This window comes from Taudactylus pleione, unplaced genomic scaffold, assembly GCF_031769625.1.
Source record: "Taudactylus pleione unplaced genomic scaffold, aTauple2 ptg000533l, whole genome shotgun sequence".
NCBI classification, from domain to species: Eukaryota; Metazoa; Chordata; class Amphibia; order Anura; family Myobatrachidae; genus Taudactylus; species Taudactylus pleione.
Genome location: NW_028284935.1, coordinates 4,908,956 through 4,933,345, shown reverse-complemented (window position 1 = coordinate 4,933,345; position 24,390 = coordinate 4,908,956). Strand labels below are relative to the sequence as shown.

General features: G+C 47.4%; 1 protein-coding gene across 2 annotated transcripts in view; it reads right to left on the bottom strand.

Moving 5' to 3' along the window:
* DNAAF9 (dynein axonemal assembly factor 9) overlaps nucleotides 1-19,942 on the bottom strand; it is a 124,081-nt gene extending 104,139 nt beyond the window's left edge. The window contains exon 1 of one of the 2 annotated variants that reach the window (XM_088450890.1): nucleotides 19,875-19,942. In XM_088450890.1, coding sequence (XP_088307016.1) covers nucleotides 19,875-19,882 — 8 coding nt within the window. In that variant the 5' untranslated portion in view covers nucleotides 19,883-19,942. Of the gene's footprint in view, nucleotides 1-4,084; nucleotides 4,251-19,874 lie in introns of those variants that run through there. The other variant, XM_088450889.1, reaches the window with a different exon arrangement.
* Nucleotides 19,943-24,390: the final 4,448 nt, after the last annotated feature.

Genomic DNA, 24,390 nt, shown 5'->3' with positions numbered 1-24,390 from the left:
CGGTACCTTGTTATTGCTAAGCAACCGCGGCACTGACATCCCGGCTGCAGGACCATCACTTCCTACTAATATCCAGGCTACACTGCACTACTGAGAGCCGACCAGACCATAGCCGAGGTTTAGGTCCAGACTAGCGGGATCATTGGAAGGAAATGTTATTTCCCTACAGCAGCAACACACAAAGCTGAAGGTACTTATTTGTACAATAACCCGGCGTACAGTACATGCTGCCCTGGCCACGCTACACCTACGGTACTAGCGGCAGCCCATATTGCCTACAGTCATACATTCCGAATCTCCAGCCGCACTGCAGCTAAATAAGCAGAGACCTGGTAAGAAATAGTCACCTATATAATCTTTCCAATATTAAGGGTCTGACGCGGGGACCAATTGTTTCAAATTTATACCGGCCGTTTACCGATGCTTCTGGGACGCCAGCATCGGCCACTACTACAATATTAGGTAATGTACCCTGGTTTGGTCCCCTTAATATTACCAAGTACTGTTTGCCGGCATATACAGAGAGTAAATTCACTATTGTAACACTGAGAATAGAAGTCTGTATTCATCTGACGGTTACTGAAAACCCATCACACCCTGCACTGTTCTGGTCACGCAGAATAAATAGACTTATGTATATATTTTATGGTTATAATGAAAGCCTTATTGAGATGTTTTTATGTTAAGCAAACATTTATTATATTCTGATAACTTAGTTATTGTGGCTCTTTATTATTGCTATATTGTTTATATTTTCAGTAAGAAAGGTCTGACTTTTAAGGTGGCCATACATCCGACGGATCGGCACGATATAGGTACTATGTACCTGACATCGTGCTGCGCGCTCCCGCGGGGTCGTATGTCGCATCCCCGGGTCTTCCTGCAAAACCATCTGACCTGGGATGCGATGTAGGATCCCATTCAGATGAAGCAGGGGCAAGCCGGCATATCGTGCGGTCTGCGGGGACCGCACGATTGCCGGCGGTGACAGCACGATCCGTCTGCCGACGGAACGGCTGTCTCCCTACACGCTGCATCGCACCGTGTATGGCCACCATTACTCTGCTTAATGGTTTATAAGTAGAAATTGAACACATTGTAGACATTTGTTATAAACCAACGCCGTGAATTTCTTCTTTAACATTACACACATGCCTTTACATGTGACGTGGTGCGCATACATTACACACATGCCTTTACATGTGACGTGGTGCGCATACATTACACACACATGCCTTTATATGTGACGTGGTGCGCATACATTACACACATGCCTTTATAAGTGACGTGGTGCACATACATTACACACATGCCTTTATATGTGACATGGTTATTATGTATTACACACATGCATTTATATGTGACATGGTTATTATGTATTACACACATGCATTTATATGTGACATGGTTATTATGTATTACATACATGCATTTATATGTGACATGGTGCACATACATTACACACATGCCTTTATATATGACAATGAGTGAGAAGAGAAGGAGACAAGCGTGTATGAGACTGCAATGAATGCAGGGAGGCCAGCCCTGAGCATCACTGCCTATAGCCCTTCCAGGCGCTCAGCAAGATAACAGCAGGACTCAATCCATTACACGCAATGCAGTCCTGTTCATCATGTAAAACACATATCACCTTCCTACTCATATACAGGAATATAGCGACTTCTCATCACTTCTAATGTCTGCTGCTTACATAGACACCTCTATGGGGGGCTGCTCCTAACACTGACCCCTCCTGCGGGATTCTCATGCACTTCAGCATCTCAGATCCCAGCAACGGACAACAATAAAGCCTTTTAGACCGTGTTGTTTCCATTCCATGCACGGGAATACATATCCGGACAATCTGCTTATTGTTATCAGCGCTGAGATCACAGGAAAACCCCTTTAGGAGTGAGCGGCTGACATGCTGCCAGGCAGGGGGGGGGGGGGGTTGGGGGAGAGAGAGTGGACGACTGGGGGTACCGTGTGACCTTTATTCATTCAGAAACTAAAAAGGTGGTGGAGAAATGATTTCTGGAAGGGGGGGGGGTATTTTCCTTCAGCTATGTACTTGGATTTCTCCAGCAGCCGATGGGGGGGGGGGTGAGCTCAGCCAGCAGGAGTCAGATCCCGTTAATTGATGACTTCCTCAGTCCCTCCCCTCCCAGCACTACTATCCAGGCTTCCCTGTCTAAAACAATCAGAGGCCCAGGCACAGGCCTTTTACAGATAGGAAAATCATCTACACCAGCAATGGCTGTAAAGCTCCTCACTGGTGCAAAGCACCAAACACTAAAATCCTGTGATCCTCTCCCAACAAAGGACATAATGCTGAAATTCAGTCTGCAGCAACACTCAATATAGCGCCATGGGTGTATCAGCGCCACAGCCTCTGAACGCAAATGCTCTGATGTAATGGTGCATACACACGGTCAGATCTGTCAGATTAACGATGAACGATTTTTGACTGCATTAAAATGACTGAAATCAACCAAATCTGACTACAAACACATCAGATGGCAGATTATCGTTATCAGATATCAGATATGAATGATTTTTAAAATCGTTATCGTTCAGATCTGACAGAAAATCTGACCGTGTGTATGCACCGTAAGCAATAGGCTCCTGGGGCACACCGCCTGGCAGCGACACTCATGGGCCCGCCTGCAATCTGCCCGCTAGATTTAAAGCGGCAATAATGTCAAAGGCAAACCAACCTACATTTGGGTCCTATGACAAATAGGATGGATATTTGCATTAAGAGATGCTGCCCATGCAGACAGGTTCAGACTGAGCACTGGAATACATCCGGATCACTGGGACTGGGCAGTGGATGACCGTACAGCAGCAGGCCCTCTTTTCACTGGCACCAAGCAAATCAGAACGGGTCTAATTGTTCGGAGATTGGGCTTTGTGGCTGGAGGCGACCATAGACCATGGAAGTGACCACATAACCAGCCCGAGTCTGACACTCACTACTGAGGGGTAAATGTACTATAGCGGCACTTATGCCGCTATAGCATTTCCTGTATCGCCTCTTATCATCGAGGCGAAGCAGGATAGCGCTAAACTGTATTAACATCTCGTCCTTCAGAGCGGGGGAGGGGGGGAACCCCCCCTTCTGGGAACTGTACAAGACCCACAGCGCATCAGCCTAGTACTAATACGCTGTATCTTACCTCCTGGCAGCCCCACTATGCGCGAGATCCTGCAAACATCACAAGATCTCAGGGGTAATTTTGGCGACAGCAAAATCGTTAGAGGTTTGCAGATAACGTAGAGAAAAGTGATCTGCTGTCATACAGACCGAGATTTAGTGTAAGTGTCAGATAGTGCTGGTTATAGCGCATTTGGCACTTGCCACCTCCCCATAAAGGCAGCGTGTTATAAACTAATTAATTAAATGTATGGTTATTTATATAGCGCACACATACTACGCAGCGCTGTACAGAGAATATCTGCCCATTCACATCAGTCCCTGCCCCAGTGGAGCTTACACTCTATATTCCCTGTCACACGCACACAGTGGGGTAATTCATCGTCAGCAGACGATTAACCTACCAGTATATTTTTGGATTGTAGCGTGGAAGGAAACCTAGGTAAAAGCATTGGGAGAACATACAAACTCCACACCGTTAGGGCCATGATGTTAATCGAAGCCAAGACCACAGTGCTGTGAGGCAGTAATGCTAACCATCCAGGCGTGCTCAACATGTAGCCCTCCAGCTGTTGTGGGACTACACAACCCAGCATGCCCTGCCACAGCTATGCTATTAGGGTATGTTAATACAGGGGCAGGGCATGCTGGGACGTGTAGTTCCACAAACGCTGGAGGGCCGCATATTGAGCACGTCAAACTCAGGTCATCACAATTTGGTTTTATTTAGAACAATAACATTTAATTCCCCTCCATACGTCACGTCTAAATGTCTACTTTGAATATATATATATATATATATATATATATACACACACACACAAGCAGACTATGTCACAGTCACTGGAGCATGCTGAGACTTGTAGTTCCACAACAGATTTCTGTTACAGCAATATACACATACTGTATACACAGGGGCAGCCATACCTGACAGCCGGGGAGCTGCTCTGGTACCGGGTCGCTCTCCTCAGGGACATGATCCCGGCTCTATATGTGTCGCTCAGTCCCGGTCACGCAATGTGTCCGTGTCCGGTCCTCAGCATGTCCCCGTTACACCTACGCTGCTGCTGCTGCCGCCGCCCGTCCTCCTCCTCCTCCAGTCCCGGCTCTGACCTCTCACAGGGCGCGCTCCCGTCTTCTCCGTACCCGCGCGCTCCCGCTGCCTCAGCACTACACGCGCGCCCCCGCCTCCCTCCGCCTCAGCACTACACGCGCGCCCCCGCCTCCCTATGCCTCCGCCGTACACGCCCCCCCCTTGTTTCAGTGACTGGGCGCGGCTACGAGGAGGCAGTAACCGACCGGTGCGCGCTCCCGGGATGCCCCACAGTTGCCTAGGCAGCCAGTCATGTGACCCATGCACAGCTTTATTATTATTTATTATACAACATTGCGTCACATTTCAGAATACGGAATAAAAATACAGTTGCTGTGACCTGTATCTCTCATTGTGTAAACTGCATTACAAAAAAAAAAAGGAAATTAATAAGACTGGTTGCTATGGGTGACACCGGGAGGCAATCGGGAAGCCGACTGCCTAAATACCGGCAGCCGACTTCCCGACTGCCATTTCCCGGCAGACGCCTGCATTTCCCTGACGCCGGGAGACCGGCGCCCGGCATTCCGATCGTAGGGATGCCGGGAGCCCGAGCGGACAGCCGCGGGGGGGGATGGTTAGGTTTAGGGCTCCCGGGGGGGACTTAGGGTTAGGCACCCCCCCGGGAGGGTTAGGCTAGGGGGAGGGAGGGATAGGGTTAGGCACCCCCGGGGGGACTTAGGGTTAGGCACCCACCCGGGGGACTTAGGTTTAGGCAGCGGGGAAGGGGGTGGTTAGGGTTAGGCACTTAGAGGGGGGATTAGGGTTAGGCACTTGGGGGGGAAGTTAGGGTTAGGCACCCCTAAGGGGGGTTAGGTTAGTAAATACTTACCTATCCACGATCGGGATTTCCAGCGCTGTCGGGCTTCCGCTGCGTCGCACTCTGCTCCTGTCGGGCTGCCGCTGATGGGAATCGAACCACCGGCCATGCGGCCGGCGGTATTTCATACCAATTCCGGTGACACCAGACCCTCCAACATGACCCCTTCCACCATGTCTGTGTGGAGCTTACACTGTACTCCTCACCCCCAGCGCTGGGAGTGTGCATTGTGCAATGCTTGTTACTGTTCCTGTCAGACTACCATGGTCTTGGGAGACTGAAACACCTGGGAGTATATTTACTAAAGGGAGAGTGTTTAGAAGTGGTATTGTTGCCCAGAGCAACTAATCAGATTCTACTTAACATTTATCTAGCGCCTTCTAGAAGTTAATAGCTAGAATCTCAACTTCTAAAAACTCTCACTTTAGTAAATATACACCCTATTGTCACAAGTCACTGTAGTGTATTATCGTACCTCCCAACCGTCCTGATTCTAGCGCACGGAGTCCATTTTGTGCCGGTAGGAGGCTGGGGTCAGCCCAGCATCTGCCATAATGCTGGGTATGACGATAAACGGGGATGTGACACACGGTCACCCCCTTAAAATGTCACACGTGAAGTCCCGCATTTACATTTTCTGTATGTTGGGAGGTAAGTATTATTAGTATTATTAATATCATTATAAGTTCATCAGGAAGTGATGCTACCTAGCAACAGGAGACGGCCGGCAGCATGCCACCCGACAATCCTCAGGCAGCAGGGAAAATCAAACTTTTAAATCACTTCCCTGCCGACCAGACAGTAGAGATGCGCATTTGCGCGAGAATGTACGGCGGTCACGTGCATGCTTACGCTGAGCTACTCTGCTGATCAGATTTCTCTTTAGCGCAGGAGATGGAGGACGCTGTCTCAGTTGCTGTGACTGACTCCCTGCATCTATCTACTGTTAAGGTGACAATGGACGCTAAGAAGCCACTAAAATGGTGAGAGGGAGTATTATCTCCTTCCACAGAGGGTTATTTATTAAAGGGAAAAAATCCTCTCAAATTTGTGCTGCTTAAAGCTGCAGGGGGACTGGGGGCATTGCCCAGCAGCTGCTGGAGTGGTGGTCATGCCACCTGGTGCATTAAACAGGGGTGTGGCTTGCAGGTACAGCATTTCCTGTGAGACCACACCCACTTTTCGGCACGCTGAAAGGTTCCGGGTTTATCTTCTACGAAGTTGGGAGGTATTCTCAAAGCCTACGCTCCTGATTTGGCTGGGAGCCTCCAGAATATCGGGTGCCACTCCCGGTCCCCTCCAGAAAGGCAGGCAAGCCGACCCGTCCAGCTCCCCCCCCCCCCGCACTAATGATAGAATCCCCCACAGCAGGGGGGACGGCGGTGACGCGATTTGCGCTGAATCGAGTCATCATGACCCTGCCCCTTGCTTCACAATGACTGTAATTTCGGCATTATGAAGAGGGGGCGGGGCCATGCTGGCGCAATCGCGCAGTCACGCCCCTGTCCCCCGCCCCCAATACTTAGTCATTGCCCAGCCACGCCCCCGCTGTACAGAGGCATTCAGCTCCCTCCCAGAAAGAGGGAGCTGAATGTCGGCAAGTATGTCTCAAAGTCAGATTTTTACCTCAGATTATAAAGCAGAACATGCGGAACTATTTGGACGCAGCTGCTGTGTGTAAATATTCTAATGCTGCAGGAGGCATCTGAAGGAAATAGCCCCCTCCTGACAGCATCGCAGACCAAAGACCCAGCATTGGCTTACCATCACGACCACTGGTGAGAATACCAGTGCTTCTACCACGATCCAGCTAAAAAAGAGCTACTTATTGCCTAATTAGTGATACAATGTATCAACAGCATCATAGGGTCCCATTTACCAGTGTATATTTGCGGCTTAATCCCTGAAAACACCTGTTTTCGGGGGTTAACCGCAAATATTAAGTTTAATCCAGATTTATGAAGTAGGGACTTTCGGAGCCCCTGTCCCTGCATGTGCCGGATGATACATCCAGGCGCTATGATGGCATACTGCAATGCCATCATGGGTGGTATGGTAATGTCATGCCCAGATCGTATATTGCAATTGGGATCATTAATAAATGGGCCTCCAAGGCTTGATCCACCCCCTGGAACCGATATGAATGTATATTCTCCTTATTATAGGACCCGGTATAATGTGTTAGCGCTATGTAAAGCATATTAATAATAACCAGACAAGTTTTCAAATTTAGGTTGGAGGGGTTGGGTATGGGAGACTGGCAGTCGGCATGCCGGCTGTCAAAATACCGACAGCTGCATCCTGATACTCAGTATCCCTACAGTGGCTCCATAAGTATGCTAACCCTCCCCCCCTTCACGCCCTAACCCTCTGTTCCTGCATCCTAACCCTCCCCCCCCACACCCTAACCCTCCCCCCCTTCACGCCCTAACCCTCTGTTCCTGCATCCTAACCATCCCCCCCACACCCTAACCCTCCCCGTTACAGCCTAAACCTAACCCTCCCCCCTTCACCCCCTAACCCTCTGTTCCTGCATCCTAACCCTCCCACCCCCCACACCCTAACCCTCCCACCCCCCACACCCTAACCCTCCCCGTTGCAGCCTAAACCTAACCCTACCCCCTTGGTGCCTGAACCTAGCCCTCCCCCTTAATGCCTAACCCTAACCTCCCCACCAGTGATACCTAAACCTAATCCCCCCCCGTAGCCAAACCCTAACCACCCCGTCCCCCCGCAGCATTACCCTAACCCCCACCTCCTGGTGCCTAAACCCAATACCCCCACTCCACCCCCATGCGCGGCTAACAGCTAACCCTGTCCACAATACTTACGTTCGGGATACCTGGCCGGCTATTGGGATGCTGGTGTGAGCATGTCAACTGGCGTTGGGATTCTGGCGCCGGAATCCTGCAGGTCGAGATTCTGGCGCCGGAATCCCGTAGGGCGGGATTCCAGCGCCGGGATTTCAACAGCCGGCATTCCGTGCGGAGGTATAACTACATCCCGGTTAGAGATGTACTAAGCCTCTTCGAGTGATATAGGGGGTCTATTCACTAAGCCTTAGAGAGAGATAAAGTACCAACCAATCAGTTCCAAACTGTCATTTTTCAAACACAGCCTGTGACATGGCAGTTAGGAGTTGATTGGTTGGTACTTTATTTCTCTCCAACGCTTAGTACATTGCCCCCATATGCCTTTAAGTTTTTTTACTATTGAATAGATGCACCTTTACATTGTATTTTGGACGAGTCTTTCTTTTTTATAGCATATTTGTATATTTATCCTTTCAATCTCTGGGCGTTCTGAAAGGAAAAACAGTAATTAAATGCAAAATCAGCCTATTTTCAGTTACTTTTATTGCAATTAAATTAGTTTAAACGAAATATATATCACTTTTTTTTATATATATATATATTCAAGCAACTTTGAATCAACGTCTTCCTCCAGCACCTATTTACATGCATTGATATATAAACGACACCACTGACACCTATGTTCCTGTTACAGCATGTAAGTACCCTGAGGGACATTTACACAGCATGTGGCGTTCTGATCGCTGAAACTGCCAATCTTGCAAATAAAAAAAAATCAACATAAATTTAAAATGTAAGTAAAAATTGTGCGAGTCGTGTATAAACATGCTGACATCGGAAGGTAAACATAAGTACTAATAATCCTACTTACCAACTTTCTGCACTGCCTTATGCTGGTCATACACTGCAAGATAAAATGCCTGTCAGACTGACACCCAGCAGATACCGCGGGCACACACTGTGAGATGTCCCCGATATCTGCGCTCCGTCCCTGGGGAGGAGATATTTCCCTGTTCCTTCCCTGGGAAGGAACAGTGGTAACGCCTGTCTGACGGCCGCGGCTGGGCATACATTGCCCGATGCGGCCGACAATTAATTTACAAAATATCGCATCGGACGGGCATGCTGGACGATCCGGCATGCCCGACCAATCTTTATTTAACCCTCGGTCACCAGCACACACACTACAATTATCGGGGGGATCCGCAGATATCGTACAGCTCTCAGCGGCCATGCCCCTTCTATACAATGCTGCAAATCGATGGTTTGTATAGTGGGGGGGGCAACCCCACTCAATGTCAGCAGCAACACAATGTGAGGGGGAAACCCCACCTGTGCAGATCTTTGGGAAAATGGCACCCACAACCATTTTGCTGAAGATAAAGGAGACAGAGGACTTGGCAGAGAGGCAAGTACAGTACTCTATGCATACTTGTCGACCTTTTTTCTGCCTGCTCCGAAAGGGGGCAGCCAGGTCGGCATTGTGGAGGACGGGGCTCAACTGAGGTTGGCGGGTCTGGGGTGTGGAGACACAATCACGTCCCCCGCTATGCAATGTCACGATTACCGGTGTTGTGAATCGGGGGGTGGTGCCATGATGGCAAAGTTCAACGCAAATTACGTCATCAGCTGCTTGTGTAGCCCACTACACTGGGGAAGTGGGCGGCCGTAGCCTGGTGGCTCCAGCCCCCAGGAGACTTGTCTACCTTTCAAGGCAGACCGGAAGCCTCCTGGCCGTTCCGGGAGGGTAGGCAAGTATAACTCAATGGGTGCGTTGTGGGCACACCATGCACCTATTATACATACACCCTCGCCCCTCCCCCCTGCTGTGCAGGGCTCAAATTTCATCATGACGCCGCAGGCTGTGGGGTCACGATGAAGCAAATCATTCATGGTCCAATCAGGCCCACTGCACTAGGGCTGTGAGCGGGGTCCAGATGATGGGCCTGCTCTCCTGGGTGTGCAGGAGAACCCCATGACATTCTGGGAGAGTAGGTGAGTATGGCGTAGCTTACCCTCCAACCTATTCATCAGCATGTCTGCATTCATAAATTAAGAGGGTAGCCCAGGAGCAGAGCATTTTGTACCTAATGGAATGGGTCATGTTGGCGGGTCTGCAATATCGTTTGCCCAGGAAAGTTCAGGAATTCAAGGGAAATCGCAAACGAGATTGGATCGTTTGCAAATTGCACAGTGTATGAGGGCCTCTATACCTCTATGCAAATTCTGTACATGATCACAGCAGGCAGGATTCAGGATTACTGGGGAATGCATTTGCACATGATGTAACTGTGACTGTCTGTCTAGGACACAGGTTCACAGGTTCTCAAACTCGATCCTCAGGACCCCAAACAGTGCATGTTTTCCAAATATCCTCACAGAATCACAAGTTAAATAATTAGCTCCACCTGTGGATCTTTTAAAATGTGTCAGTGAGTAATGACTACACCTGTGCACCCGCTGGATGGGGATGCAGTCAGGAAGCCGACGGCCGACCACCGGCTTCCCGACTGTCAAATCTCGGAAAGGTACTAAGGACAGGTGTCGAAATCCCAACGCCTGTCATTAGACCTACACCTGGAGCTCGACACCCGGCATTCCGATTGAAGGTAAGCCAGGCGCGGACAGCCGCAGGGGGGGAAGGTTAGGCTAAGGGAAGGGGGGGGGTTAGGCAGCCCCAGGGGGAGGTTAGGCTGCAGGGAAGGGGGGGGTTAGGTTTAGGAACCCCTAAAGGTGGTTGACAACCACTGGGGTAGATGTATGAAGCTGTGAAAAGTGGAGAAGTTGCCCACGGCAACCAATTAGCTTTGAGGTTTCATTTATCAAAATCATTCTATGAATGATAGGTAGATGCTGACTGGTTGCTATAGGCAACTTCTCCCCTCTTTCACTGCTTCATGCACCTACATATTATTTATCCACATTCAGTAGTGTTTTCAGCCTTCTGGGCATGATCTGGTAGTGGAGGCAGGCAACCCATCGGCACTACAAGTCCCAGCATGCCCTGAAGAATGACTGGCTGCCCGGGGCCTGAGCTGGTGGGCAGTACTATACAGCCAGTTAGCGCCGCTGCGTAATATAGATATTATTATTATATTATTATTAGATTAGTGCTGTGTGCGCGCGCCCCTGTCCCGCGCAGGGCGCGCCCCCGACACATGGGGGCACGGTCACGCCCATAACGGCCGACGACGAGGTGCGAGCGCCAGTAGCAGCTGCTGCCCAGGCAACGGGCTGTACCACTTCTCACTGTCATGGGGGTACCGGCACCGGCCCTTGCTGGTAGCTGCTGTTTCTCCGTGATCGCAGCGGGAAAATAGTGAGGGGCTGACAGCGAGAGCTCTGTTTACAGAGGGTTCCTCAGGCCTGGGGTGAGTCTGGTGCAAGGGGGGGATTGCGGTTGGGAGACATGGTACGTTCTCATATGAACATCCCGCTGTTTCATAGTGTCACAGTGTGTGCTATGTGGGGTCATTACATTCTTTCCTGATACTGCCTGTTATAGTCCTCACTGATCCCTACTGCCTATACTCACTAGTGCTTACTGACCCTTATTATCCACACTCACTGATCCCTACTGCCTATTCTCACTAGTGCTTACTGACCCTTATTATCCACACTCACTGATCCCTACTGCCTATACTCACTAGTGCTTACTGACCCTTATTATCCACACTCACTGATCCCTACTGCCTATTCTCACTAGTGCTTACTGACCCTTATTATCCACACTCACTGATCCCTACTGCCTATACTCACTAGTGCTTACTGACCCTTATTATCCACACTCACTGATCCCTACTGCCTATACTCACTAGTGCACACTGATCCCTACTGCCCTTACTAGTGTACACTGATCCCTACTGCCTATACTCACTAGTGCACACTGATCCCTACTGCCCATACTAGTGCACACTGATTCCTACTGCCCATACTAGTGCACACTGATCCCTACTGCCCATACTCACTAGTGCACACTGATCCCTACTGCCCTTACTCACTAGTGCACACTGATCCCTACTGCCCTTACTCACTAGTGCACACTGATCCCTACTGCCCATACTCACTAGTGCACACTGATCCCTACTGCCCATACTAGTGCACACTGATTCCTACTGCCCATACTAGTGCACACTGATACCTATTGCCCATACTCACTAGTGCACACTGATTCCTACTGCCCATACTCACTATAGTTGTACAATAATGCTGCTGCGTCTGTGTACACAGTGGGTGCGTGTTGCTGAAAGAAGCTGTGTTTAAAGTCGCACAGCTTCTCCCTCAGGAGTCCATAATCAGACGGAGATGCTGCACCTGCCGTGGTGCGACTGATGGAGCGCCTGAAGACGCAGTACGTGGGTGTCTCAGTTCTTTACAATCGGAGGTGGCATTAGCATAAAGACGCTCCTGCATCCATCTCAGAATCAGACCCAGTATCTCATTTTGTTGTATAATGACTTCATTGTCTGATCTCGTTTTATACTGTTTGTTTATTCTATTGTTATTGCCCATATACAGCGCTACAGACACTTTGTGGCACCTTATAAATAAAATATTAATACTAGTGCTTACTGATCCCTACTGTCCTTACTCGCTAGTGGTCACTGATCCCTACTGCCCATACTCGCTAGTGCACACTGATTCCTACTGCCCATACTCACTAGTGCACACTGATCCCTACTGTCCTTACTAGTGCACACTGATCCCTACTGCCTATACTCACTAGTGCTTACTGACCCTTATTATCCACACTCACTGATCCCTACTGCCTATTCTCACTAGTGCTTACTGACCCTTATTATTCACACTCACTGATCCCTACTGCCTATTCTCACTAGTGCTTACTGACCCTTATTATCCACACTCACTGATCCCTACTGCCTATACTCACTAGTGCTTACTGACCCTTATTATCCACACTCACTGATCCCTACTGCCTATACTCACTAGTGCACACTGATCCCTACTGCCCTTACTAGTGTACACTGATCCCTACTGCCTATACTCACTAGTGCACACTGATCCCTACTGCCCATACTAGTGCACACTGATTCCTACTGCCCATACTAGTGCACACTGATCCCTACTGCCCATACTCACTAGTGCACACTGATCCCTACTGCCCTTACTCACTAGTGCACACTGATCCCTACTGCCCTTACTCACTAGTGCACACTGATCCCTACTGCCCATACTCACTAGTGCACACTGATCCCTACTGCCCATACTAGTGCACACTGATTCCTACTGCCCATACTAGTGCACACTGATACCTATTGCCCATACTCACTAGTGCACACTGATTCCTACTGCCCATACTCACTATAGTTGTACAATAATGCTGCTGCGTCTGTGTACACAGTGGGTGCGTGTTGCTGAAAGAAGCTGTGTTTAAAGTCGCACAGCTTCTCCCTCAGGAGTCCATAATCAGACGGAGATGCTGCACCTGCCGTGGTGCGACTGATGGAGCGCCTGAAGACGCAGTACGTGGGTGTCTCAGTTCTTTACAATCGGAGGTGGCATTAGCATAAAGACGCTCCTGCATCCATCTCAGAATCAGACCCAGTATCTCATTTTGTTGTATAATGACTTCATTGTCTGATCTCGTTTTATACTGTTTGTTTATTCTATTGTTATTGCCCATATACAGCGCTACAGACACTTTGTGGCACCTTATAAATAAAATATTAATACTAGTGCTTACTGATCCCTACTGTCCTTACTCGCTAGTGGTCACTGATCCCTACTGCCCATACTCGCTAGTGCACACTGATTCCTACTGCCCATACTCACTAGTGCACACTGATCCCTACTGTCCTTACTAGTGCACACTGATCCCTACTGCCTATACTCACTAGTGCTTACTGACCCTTATTATCCACACTCACTGATCCCTACTGCCTATTCTCACTAGTGCTTACTGACCCTTATTATCCACACTCACTGATCCCTACTGCCTATACTCACTAGTGCTTACTGACCCTTATTATCCACACTCACTGATCCCTACTGCCTATACTCACTAGTGCACACTGATCCCTACTGCCCTTACTAGTGTACACTGATCCCTACTGCCTATACTCACTAGTGCACACTGATCCCTACTGCCCTTACTAGTGCACACTGATCCCTACTGCCCATACTAGTGCACACTGATTCCTACTGCCCATACTAGTGCACACTGATCCCTACTGCCCATACTCACTAGTGCACACTGATCCCTACTGCCCTTACTCACTAGTGCACACTGATTCCTACTGCCCATACTAGTGCACACTGATTCCTACTGCCCATACTAGTGCACACTGATACCTATTGCCCATACTCACTAGTGCACACTGATTCCTACTGCCCATACTCACTATAGTTGTACAATAATGCTGCTGCGTCTGTGTACACAGTGGGTGCGTGTTGCTGAAAGAAGCTGTGTTTAAAGTCGCACAGCTTCTCCCTCAGGAGTCCATAATCAGACGGAGATGCTGCACCTGCCGTGGTGCGACTGATGGAGCGCCTGAAGACGCAGTACGTGGGTGTCTCAGTTCTTTACAGTCGGAGGTGGCATTAGCATAAAGACGCTCCTGCATCCATCTCAGAATCAGACCCAGTATCTCATTTTGTTGTATAATGACTTCATTGTCTGATCTCGTTTTATACTGTTTGTTTATTCTATTGTTATTGCCCATATACAGCGCTACAGACACTTTGTGGCACCTTATAAATAAAATATTAATACTAGTGCTTACTGATCCCTACTGCCCTTATTCGCTAGTGGTCACTGATCCCTACTGTCCTTACTCGCTAGTGGTCACTGATCCCTACTGCCCATACTCACTAGTGCACACTGATTCCTACTGCCCATACTCACTAGTGCACACTGATCCCTACTGTCCTTACTAGTGCACACTGATCCCTCATGCCTATACTCACTAGTGCTTACTGACCCTTATTATCCACACTCACTGATCCCTACTGCCTATACTCACTAGTGCACACTGATCCCTACTGCCCTTACTAGTGTACACTGATCCCTACTGCCAATACTCACTAGTGCACACTGATCCCTACTGCCCTTACTAGTGCACACTGATCCCTACTGCCCATACTAGTGCACACTGATTCCTACTGCCCATACTCACTAGTGCACACTGATCCCTACTGCCCTTACTCACTAGTGCACACTGATCCCTACTGTCCTTACTAGTGCACACTGATCCCTACTGCCTATACTCACTAGTGCTTACTGACCCTTATTATCCACACTCACTGATCCCTACTGCCTATTCTCACTAGTGCTTACTGACCCTTATTATCCACACTCACTGATCCCTACTGCCTATACTCACCAGTGCTTACTGACCCTTATTATTCACACTCACTGATCCCTACTGCCTATTCTCACTAGTGCTTACTGACCCTTATTATCCACACTCACTGATCCCTACTGCCTATACTCACTAGTGCTTACTGACCCTTATTATCCACACTCACTGATCCCTACTGCCTATACTCACTAGTGCACACTGATCCCTACTGCCCTTACTAGTGTACACTGATCCCTACTGCCAATACTCACTAGTGCACACTGATCCCTACTGCCCTTACTAGTGCACACTGATCCCTACTGCCCATACTAGTGCACACTGATTCCTACTGCCCATACTAGTGCACACTGATTCCTACTGCCCATACTCACTAGTGCACACTGATCCCTACTGCCCTTACTCACTAGTGCACACTGATTCCTACTGCCCATACTAGTGCACACTGATACCTATTGCCCATACTCACTAGTGCACACTGATTCCTACTGCCCATACTCACTATAGTTGTACAATAATGCTGCTGCGTCTGTGTACACAGTGGGTGCGTGTTGCTGAAAGAAGCTGTGTTTAAAGTCGCACAGCTTCTCCCTCAGGAGTCCATAATCAGACGGAGATGCTGCACCTGCCGTGGTGCGACTGATGGAGCGCCTGAAGACGCAGTACGTGGGTGTCTCAGTTCTTTACAATCGGAGGTGGCATTAGCATAAAGACGCTCCTGCATCCATCTCAGAATCAGACCCAGTATCTCATTTTGTTGTATAATGACTTCATTGTCTGATCTCGTTTTATACTGTTTGTTTATTCTATTGTTATTGCCCATATACAGCGCTACAGACACTTTGTGGCACCTTATAAATAAAATATTAATACTAGTGCTTACTGATCCCTACTGCCCTTACTCGCTAGTGGTCACTGATCCCTACTGTCCTTACTCGCTAGTGGTCACTGATCCCTACTGCCCATACTCACTAGTGCACACTGATTCCTACTTCCCATACTCACTAGTGCACACTGATCCCTACTGCCCTTACTAGTGCACACTGATCCCTACTGCCCTTATGCACTAGTGCACACTGATACCTATTGCCCATACTCACTAGTGCACACTGATCCCTACTGTCCTTACTAGTGTACACTGATCCCTACTGCCTATACTCACTAGTGCTTACTGACCCTTATTATCCACACTCACTGATCCCTACTGCCTATTCTCACTAGTGCTTACTGACCCTTATTATCCACACTCACTGATCCCTACTGCCTATTCTCACTAGTGCTTACTGACCCTTATTATCCACACTCACTGATCCCTACTGCCTATACTCACTAGTGCTTGCTGACCCTTATTATCCACACTCACTGATCCCTACTGCCTATACTCACTAGTGCACACTGATCCCTACTGCCCTTACTAGTGCACACTGATCCCTACTGCCTATACTCACTAGTGCACACTGATCCCTACTGCCCTTACGCACTAGTGCACACTGATCCCTACTGCCCATACTAGTGCACACTGATTCCTACTGCCCATACTCACTAGTGCACACTGATCCCTACTGCCCTTACTCACTAGTGCACACTGTAATGTCAGTGGGGCCGGACCCAGACGGTAGGCGTTCCCATGGGAACGCCTCCGTCTGGCAGCCACGCCCCCGGCACGCCCACCAAAGGGGGCGTGCTGTCGGTCACCATCGACAGCACGCCCCCTTTGGTGCGAGACCCGGAGCGACAGCTGGGCTGTCGCTGTCCGGGTCTCGCGCATGCGCACGACGGAGCTCCCTCCGTTGTGTGCATGCGCATTGTGGTAACATCGACCCGCTTGCGAGCGTCCTGCGCTCGCGAGCGTGTCTGAATGACCCCCTCTGATCCGTACTGTCATGTGCACAGGCAGTGAGCATGTGTACGCCGCACTGACACGGAAGCAACATGCGCTATTGGGCCTCATTCAGAATTGTACCAAATGCCAAGTGGCACTGCGCCTGTGTCAGGGTACATTACCGTAGTTGCTCGCAGGAACATAGCAGTCAGGGAGCGTTTCGGGGGCGTCACATATTGCGCTTGCGATCCTGTACACAAAAAAATATGGCTCCGGTGTCTCAGTTCCTGCGGCCATCCTGTATGTCCATAGAGTTACTCAGGACTGCTAACACGAAGGATCTGAGAGCGATGCTGCGCCTTTGTACGCAGATGCTTGGATTTGCACTGGTGGGTGTCTCAGCACATATCCCAGCGGCTGCGACATTGGTGCCGACACTCGGGCGATATCCGCCTGCAAATGGACGATGTTGTTTGATCTGTGCAGGAGCCATCCTGTGCACGTGCAGCAGCCATCGGGGGAGTGACAGTCTGCAGTCATTTGGGGGGGTGGACCGTTTCGCAAAATGGTGGCATGGCGGCCTCCCCGTTTGTGAGGCGCTCGGGACGCAGGCAGCGGATCTGAGAAGCCGGCAGCGAGAGTTTTAACAAAAGACACCACCTGCTGCATTAGCATATGCACATATTTCATGGGTGTAGGGAGAGTGCACATGTTTGAGTTTCCATACACCAATTATCCCGATAATTCAGGTATTCCAGATCTCTAAAGGTGCGTACACACAGTCAGATATAACAGGACGATACCGATATCGATGTATCATCATTCATATCGTCCTGTTCTTGGGCCCTTCCAACCCCCAAACGATGGTTGATTTATGGACACGGATGGTCGATATCGACCAGGTTAGCCTGGTTACTATAGGGACCCGTGATCGTCGATCGCGGGTCGTTACTGTGGTTTGGGGGTTGGTGCATGTGCTGGATGTTCGATATCGAACACCCAGCACACGCAGGACAATCAGACAACGATATCTGATCGCTCCGTGTGTACGGCGCCTAACACTACAATGTGTAACACCCCAAAAGACTTCCAATACCGATTTGTATTCTATAGATATCAGCCAGGGCGGCTACAAAACCCAATGGTAAGATGACTACATCCTATACTGCGGCCTCTCCGTGCTGTGGCTTAGGAGTTCAATTCCGACTTGTCCACCATCTGTGTGGAGTTTGTATGTCCAGGAGATTAGACTGTACACCCCAATGGGGCAGGGAGCGATGTGACTGATAAATATTCTCTGTGCAGCACTGCTTAATGTGGTGCTATAGGAATAAACAGCAATACCTATAAACAATAATAAATCTGATTGTGTAACTGCACCCTGTAGGTTCTCACTCACGATCTGAGGGGTAAATTTACTAAGATGGGAGTTCTATTAAGAAATGATGTCGCCCATAGCAACCATTCAGATTCTACTGCTCAAGCTGCATACACACACAACGATTTTGTAAATTAACGATTTTAGTAAACGATTTTCGTTCATTTTTTCAAGGGAAAAATGAACGGAAATCGTTTACTAAAATCGTTCATTTACTAAATGTAATGAACGATTTTTTTGAACTACAAACAATTTTTGCATATTCCCTTACTGAAAATCGTTGAGTTGGTCAGTCTGACTGAACTACAAACTACAAATGTGAACGCGCATGAACGATAATCGTTCATTGTTTTAACTTAGAAGCTGCATACACAAACAACGATTGAGTTAATGAACGATTTTAGTAAACGATTTTCTACCTTGAAAAAATGAACTAAAATCGTTTGCTAGAGTTGTTCATTTACTATGTTCATTTAAATGTAATGAACGATTTTTATGAACTACAAACGATATTTGCATATTAACTTCATGAAAATCGTTGAGTTGACAAGTCTGACTGAACTACAAACGTGAACGCGCATGAACAATAATCGTTCATCGTTTGACTCACAAAGTGAACGATTTTTAAACTATATTGTTTAACGGTAATCGTTCAAAAAATCGTCGTGTGTGTATGCACCTAGAGCAGTGATTCCCAACCTCGGTCCTCAAGGCACACTAACAGTCCTGGTTTTGGTGATATCCAGGCTTGAGCACAGATGGTTAAATCAAAATAACTGAGGTACTAATTAAGTCACCTGTGCTCCAGTATGGCTATCCTCAAAACCTGCACTGTTAGTGTGCCTTGAGGACCGTGGTTGGGAACCCCTCACCTAGAGAGTGAATGATTTTTTGAACGATAAACGATATCATTAACGATAATCGTTCAAAAAATCGTTGTGTGTGTGTATGCACCATCATTTATCTAGCACCTTCTATAAGATAATACCTGGAATCTGATTGGTTGCTATGGGCAACATCACTTGTTAATAGAACTCACACCTTAGTAAATTTACCCCTGAGTGACACATACTGTAGCTGGTCTATCAGCAGTGTACGTGTCTCTTATACTGATATAATAGGATAATAGGAAACTAATTATTATCGATGATAATAAGAAAACAAGAAATTACTCAGAAGAGGTAGAAGATACAAAGACTGCTAATGGCTGAAACTAATTCAAGTGGTTCTAATTTTCTGTGGAGCTATACCAGATGGAGCAGAGATCGTTACTGTTGCAGAGAGCGTTATAAAACGGCTGAGGATTAAATGGATAATATGTGCTATCTAGTATCTAGTTTGGCTGTGAGTAGCCTGAGACATTCTGTGTTATAGCCCGTTGCACTGCACACTGCAATACATTCCACTCCACCTGTACCTGCGGAGGAGAGTGCTAGATGTTAAATTAAATATAAAGTGATGAAAGAACTTACCTCTCCATAGTCGGATTATTACGGCAAGTCCTTATTTGACGTACAGCGATGAAAGAGATGCTCTCTGCCTTCTGTGTAATCTCTCAATCAGCGTCGGGAGCGATATTCAAAACATGCGACCCAGTCTTTCCCCCATAGACAAGACTAGAGGCAGCTGCCTTATAGGTGCAATGCCAAAAATGTGCAGTGATCTGTTACAACTTGTCCAGTACCGGGGCTCATTACACCAGTGGACAGGCTTACTGTATATTGTGTATTACTCAACGTGCAATAAAATCATCTGTAACTAAAGGGAACTAAACGGCTTCAAAATATAATGATGTATAGAAGGAGCTGTATTACAACCTTCTCTTTGCACAAAAGTCAGAATAGCCGCTTAGCCAGAAGAGCATTCAGAAGTTGCTTACCGCACGCTGACATACTTACATGAAAAGAAGAATATTAAGATATATAAGTGCAATGTATTAATTATATCAATAAAATAACAATATCATAGTGGAATAATGAGAAATTATAAATGGGATGTAATAAAAATAAAAAAAAAGTATAATCTATGAAAAAAGAAATAAAAAATTGAGGGCGATAAGTTAATAGATTGTTGGAATCACAGAATAATAAAGGAGTATGGGGTATTATATTCCTAAACGAGCGACAAGCATTTCTAAGCTCTACAGAGATGTTTGGGAGCTGCTGGTGGTAAAAATAGATTTGTGTATAATAATGTAATAATCAAAGAGAGGAAAATAGCTGAGACATAAATCAGTAGCAAAAGTGATAATGAAATATGTTAGGCTGCTATGGTTATCCCGGAATCGGTATGGCTGGTGGTTCGATTCCCGGCAGCGGCAGCCCGACAGATGAACAGATCCCGGTAGCGACAGCGCTGGAAATCTTGATTGTCCTCAGGTAAGTAATAACTAACCTATCCCTCCTTAGGGGTGCCTATCCCTAACCTCCCCCCCCCAAGTGCCTAACCCTAATCCCCCCTGTAAGTGCCTTCCCCGCTGCATAAACCTAAGTCCCCCGGGGGGGTGCTGAACCCTAAGTCCCCCCCCGGGGGTGCCTAACCCTAAATCCCCCCCAGTGCGCTAAACCTAACCCTCGCCCCCCCCCCCCCCCCGTGGCTGTCCGCTCGCGGCGCCCGGCATCCCTTCGATCGGGATGCCGGGCGCCTGTCTCCCGGCATCGGGAAAATGACAGGCGTCTAGATATAGACGTCTGTCATTTAACCCACGCCGGGATAAAGCAGTCGGAAAGTCGGCTGTCAGGATCACGTCAGCCGGTTTCCCGATTGCATCCCGGTTATCCCAAACTGTGACTAAAGTAATTCAGTTAATGCAAAATAGTGTACAAAATATCAATAGTAAACTATAATGAAAGAGTAGAAAAAAATGTAGTGAAATATGAGGGTGGATCTATAAGTAAGGTAACAAGACCTCGCATGTGTGTAATGTTCTGTATTTCATTCTAATTTCCCACCAGGCTGGTAGACCACTGCTTCTCCTCACGGTCATTAAACAGCGCCTCACATCAGTCATTGTCCCAACATCAGGTGTAAGATGGCGGGGCTGGCGGAAACATGGTCACACATTGAGGTGCGTAGTGTGATCAGATTTGTGTGTCTAAAGGGCACATAGCAGCTGAAATTCATCACCAACTTGTCGCGGTGTGCAGCAATAATGTCATGTCGTCATATTGTTGCAGATAACACCAGGCCACACTCAGTCAATCGCACGCGTGAGCTGTTACGGCCAGGGCCCATATAAGGTTTTCAGACGCCCTAGGCAAAGTTTCACTATGCTGCCCCTGCTTCCCCCAAACCCTCTGCCCAGCCCCTCACGAATATATCTACTCCATCTCCAGTACACTATCACATGTCAGACTGCATTTGTGGAAAAAAATGTGTAAACTCAAAAAACGCAAATTGCAGCCAAATTGCAAAGCGGATGGATAGATAGATAGATAGATAGATAGATAGTGTGGCAGTATCACCAGAGGTGGCACTGGTGAGCAGCAGATTCTATGTAGGGCAGGGAAGATCCGCCCACACAGACTAGAAAAGCATTGTGGGAAGATGCCTAATTGCTGCCTTGTGGATAGAGCTCAGGTGTGGGCTGATGAGAAGGCAGACCAGTCAGTGAAGCTAAGCAAGCCATTGAGGGCCAGGAGGCTTGTGTCTGGACCTTGCAGGAGGCAAGGGGGGGACCACAAACTCTCAGACTGACAAGAAAGCACTGAAGCTGCAGGCTGAGGAAGCCAGGGCCTAAATCTGTAGGATACAGGGAAGGCCACCCAGACTGTATTTGTGTTGTACCTGTTTTTCCCTGCTGGAAGTAAAGCACCACCTCATTTATTTTACTTGAAAGCTGTGTGTGGACCCTCATTAAGCAACTAAACACTGCACCAATCCACCCTCTGCCAAGCTAATTACCCCCAAGATATCACATATGGTGGAGAATGCGGGCAAGAAGATTCTACGCATAAAGGTCTACGCAAGACAGTTCTGCAAAAAAAAAAAGTGGATTACAGCAAGTAAATGGACATGAGGAGGCTCACTGCACCTGCATGGTGGAATACTCGTCAAGGTGGTGAGTGAAGATAAGTCTGTTGTGAAGTGTTGTTTAAACAAAAAAATTGTCTGCAAATGTGCACTATTGCTGCAGTGTACATCTTTTCCTTGGAAAGAAAGAGAAATAAGCGTTACACAAGTTGCTGGGAAATTGTTTGCTTATGGGAGAGGCAAAGTTTGCCAGAAACAGAAGTACAGCATTCAAGTGTTTTGCAAAAGTGAAAAGTGCAAGTAAATTGTCTGTGAAGAGAAATGTGCACTTCCTCAGCATTGGAAGGGTTAAAAGAAATTGTGTGGTTTATCCTGGTGAATTGCTCATGCTTATTAAGTCAAGGTGTGGTACTGAGGGAGCAGAGGTTTCTATTGGAAGACTATTGAGACTGTTTGATACATGCTGGTAATTGTAGTGCCATATGAATAAAAATGTTTTGCTGTGTTAAAAATACTTTTGAAGACAAAGTGTGATATAGTGAAAACAAAACCAAGTTGTTCCTGTGTATTTTGTGCCAAGAATCATGGGAAATAAAAAAGAAAAATTGTAAAGGTAGAATTCTTGTTACAAAGTTTCATTCTCAGTCTAGAGAGATGGAAAACCCGGACTGTAGTTTACAGTCTGAATGTGAAGAAAGTCAGTTACATGGAAGGGTTTAAAGCTGTTTGAAATCCTCTGTGGTAAATCCTTTCAAATTGATGGGGTAAACAGTGTAATTACGTTGAAAGAGACATTTACAAAGCAGAATAAAGATGTCAGTGTGTGTGGTCAATGTATGGTGCAAGGTCCGTCCAGAAAGGACTATATCAGCCTGGAAGAATTTGACAGTATGCGTAAAGTTTTGAATGAAAGTAATACGTATTATGCTGGGAAGGTTGATAACTTAATGGAACAATTGGCCGATGAGAGAAATTTTCATGAGCAAGCTGAAAAGAAATTACGGAGTGAATTGTCCTCTTTGAAAATGGCATTTGAGCAGGAAGAAATAAAAAAAAAGTGAATTTCTTAAAGAGGCATACATCAAATTGGCAGCTATGCTGAACGACTTGAGAAAGCTAAACTTTTCAAATGTGTTGCTAAGTATGAGAATGATGTGCTCCTAGCAAAGAATGATGTATTAGAGCAAGATGTTGAATTGCAGCAAAAGTGTGTGGCCCTTCAGCAGGAAGAGGAGGAATTGAAAGAATGTGTCCAGAGACATTAGAGTGATGCAGAGCGCACACAGGTGAAAGTGGCGGATCAGGCTCTGCTGTTAAAGGAAAAAGACTTTTTAATTGTGTCCACACAAGTAAAACTTAACGACTGTGAATTGGAGAAAAGTTCTCTGGCTGAAAAGTTTTGTGAAGTAAAAGAGCAGTGTCTCCAGATGCTGCAGACTTGCACTCAGTGGGAGACAGACCATGAAGGAAAAGAGATGGAGATGATCCGTCTTAAAGTCAGCTGTAAGTTGCAAGTTCAAACTCTTCACTCCAATTTAGTTGCAGCTAAAGCAGTTTCAGAATATCTGATGGAAAGAAATTTATTCCTGGAGGAAAGTCTGCATAAAGCCGCCAAGCAAAGTGAATCTTTGGAGAGAGAGCTTAAATTGCCCATGGCAGGTCCTGGACGTTGCAAGAACAGAGTGAGAGCCTTGAGAAGTGTCTGCTAAGTACACAGGACCAGTTGCAAAGATTCCAAGTGGAGAGGAATACCAAAGAAATGGAGTTGCAATGTGAATTAAACATGGCAGAGTCTGAAATAATTGTACAAAAGTTGAGAGTTTCTGAATTTGAAGTCGTGGAGCGCAATCTACTGCAATCCGAGAGCAAGTTGGAAAGCGCCATGGTGAAAATTGCCCATCTGGAAGAGCAGCTGTCTGCGTCTCAGAAAACGTTCCACATGGTAGTGGGAAAATTAGAGGTAAAGAAGTTAAATAACATTCTGAAGTTGGGTTCTGGACTTAAAATGGTGTCCGA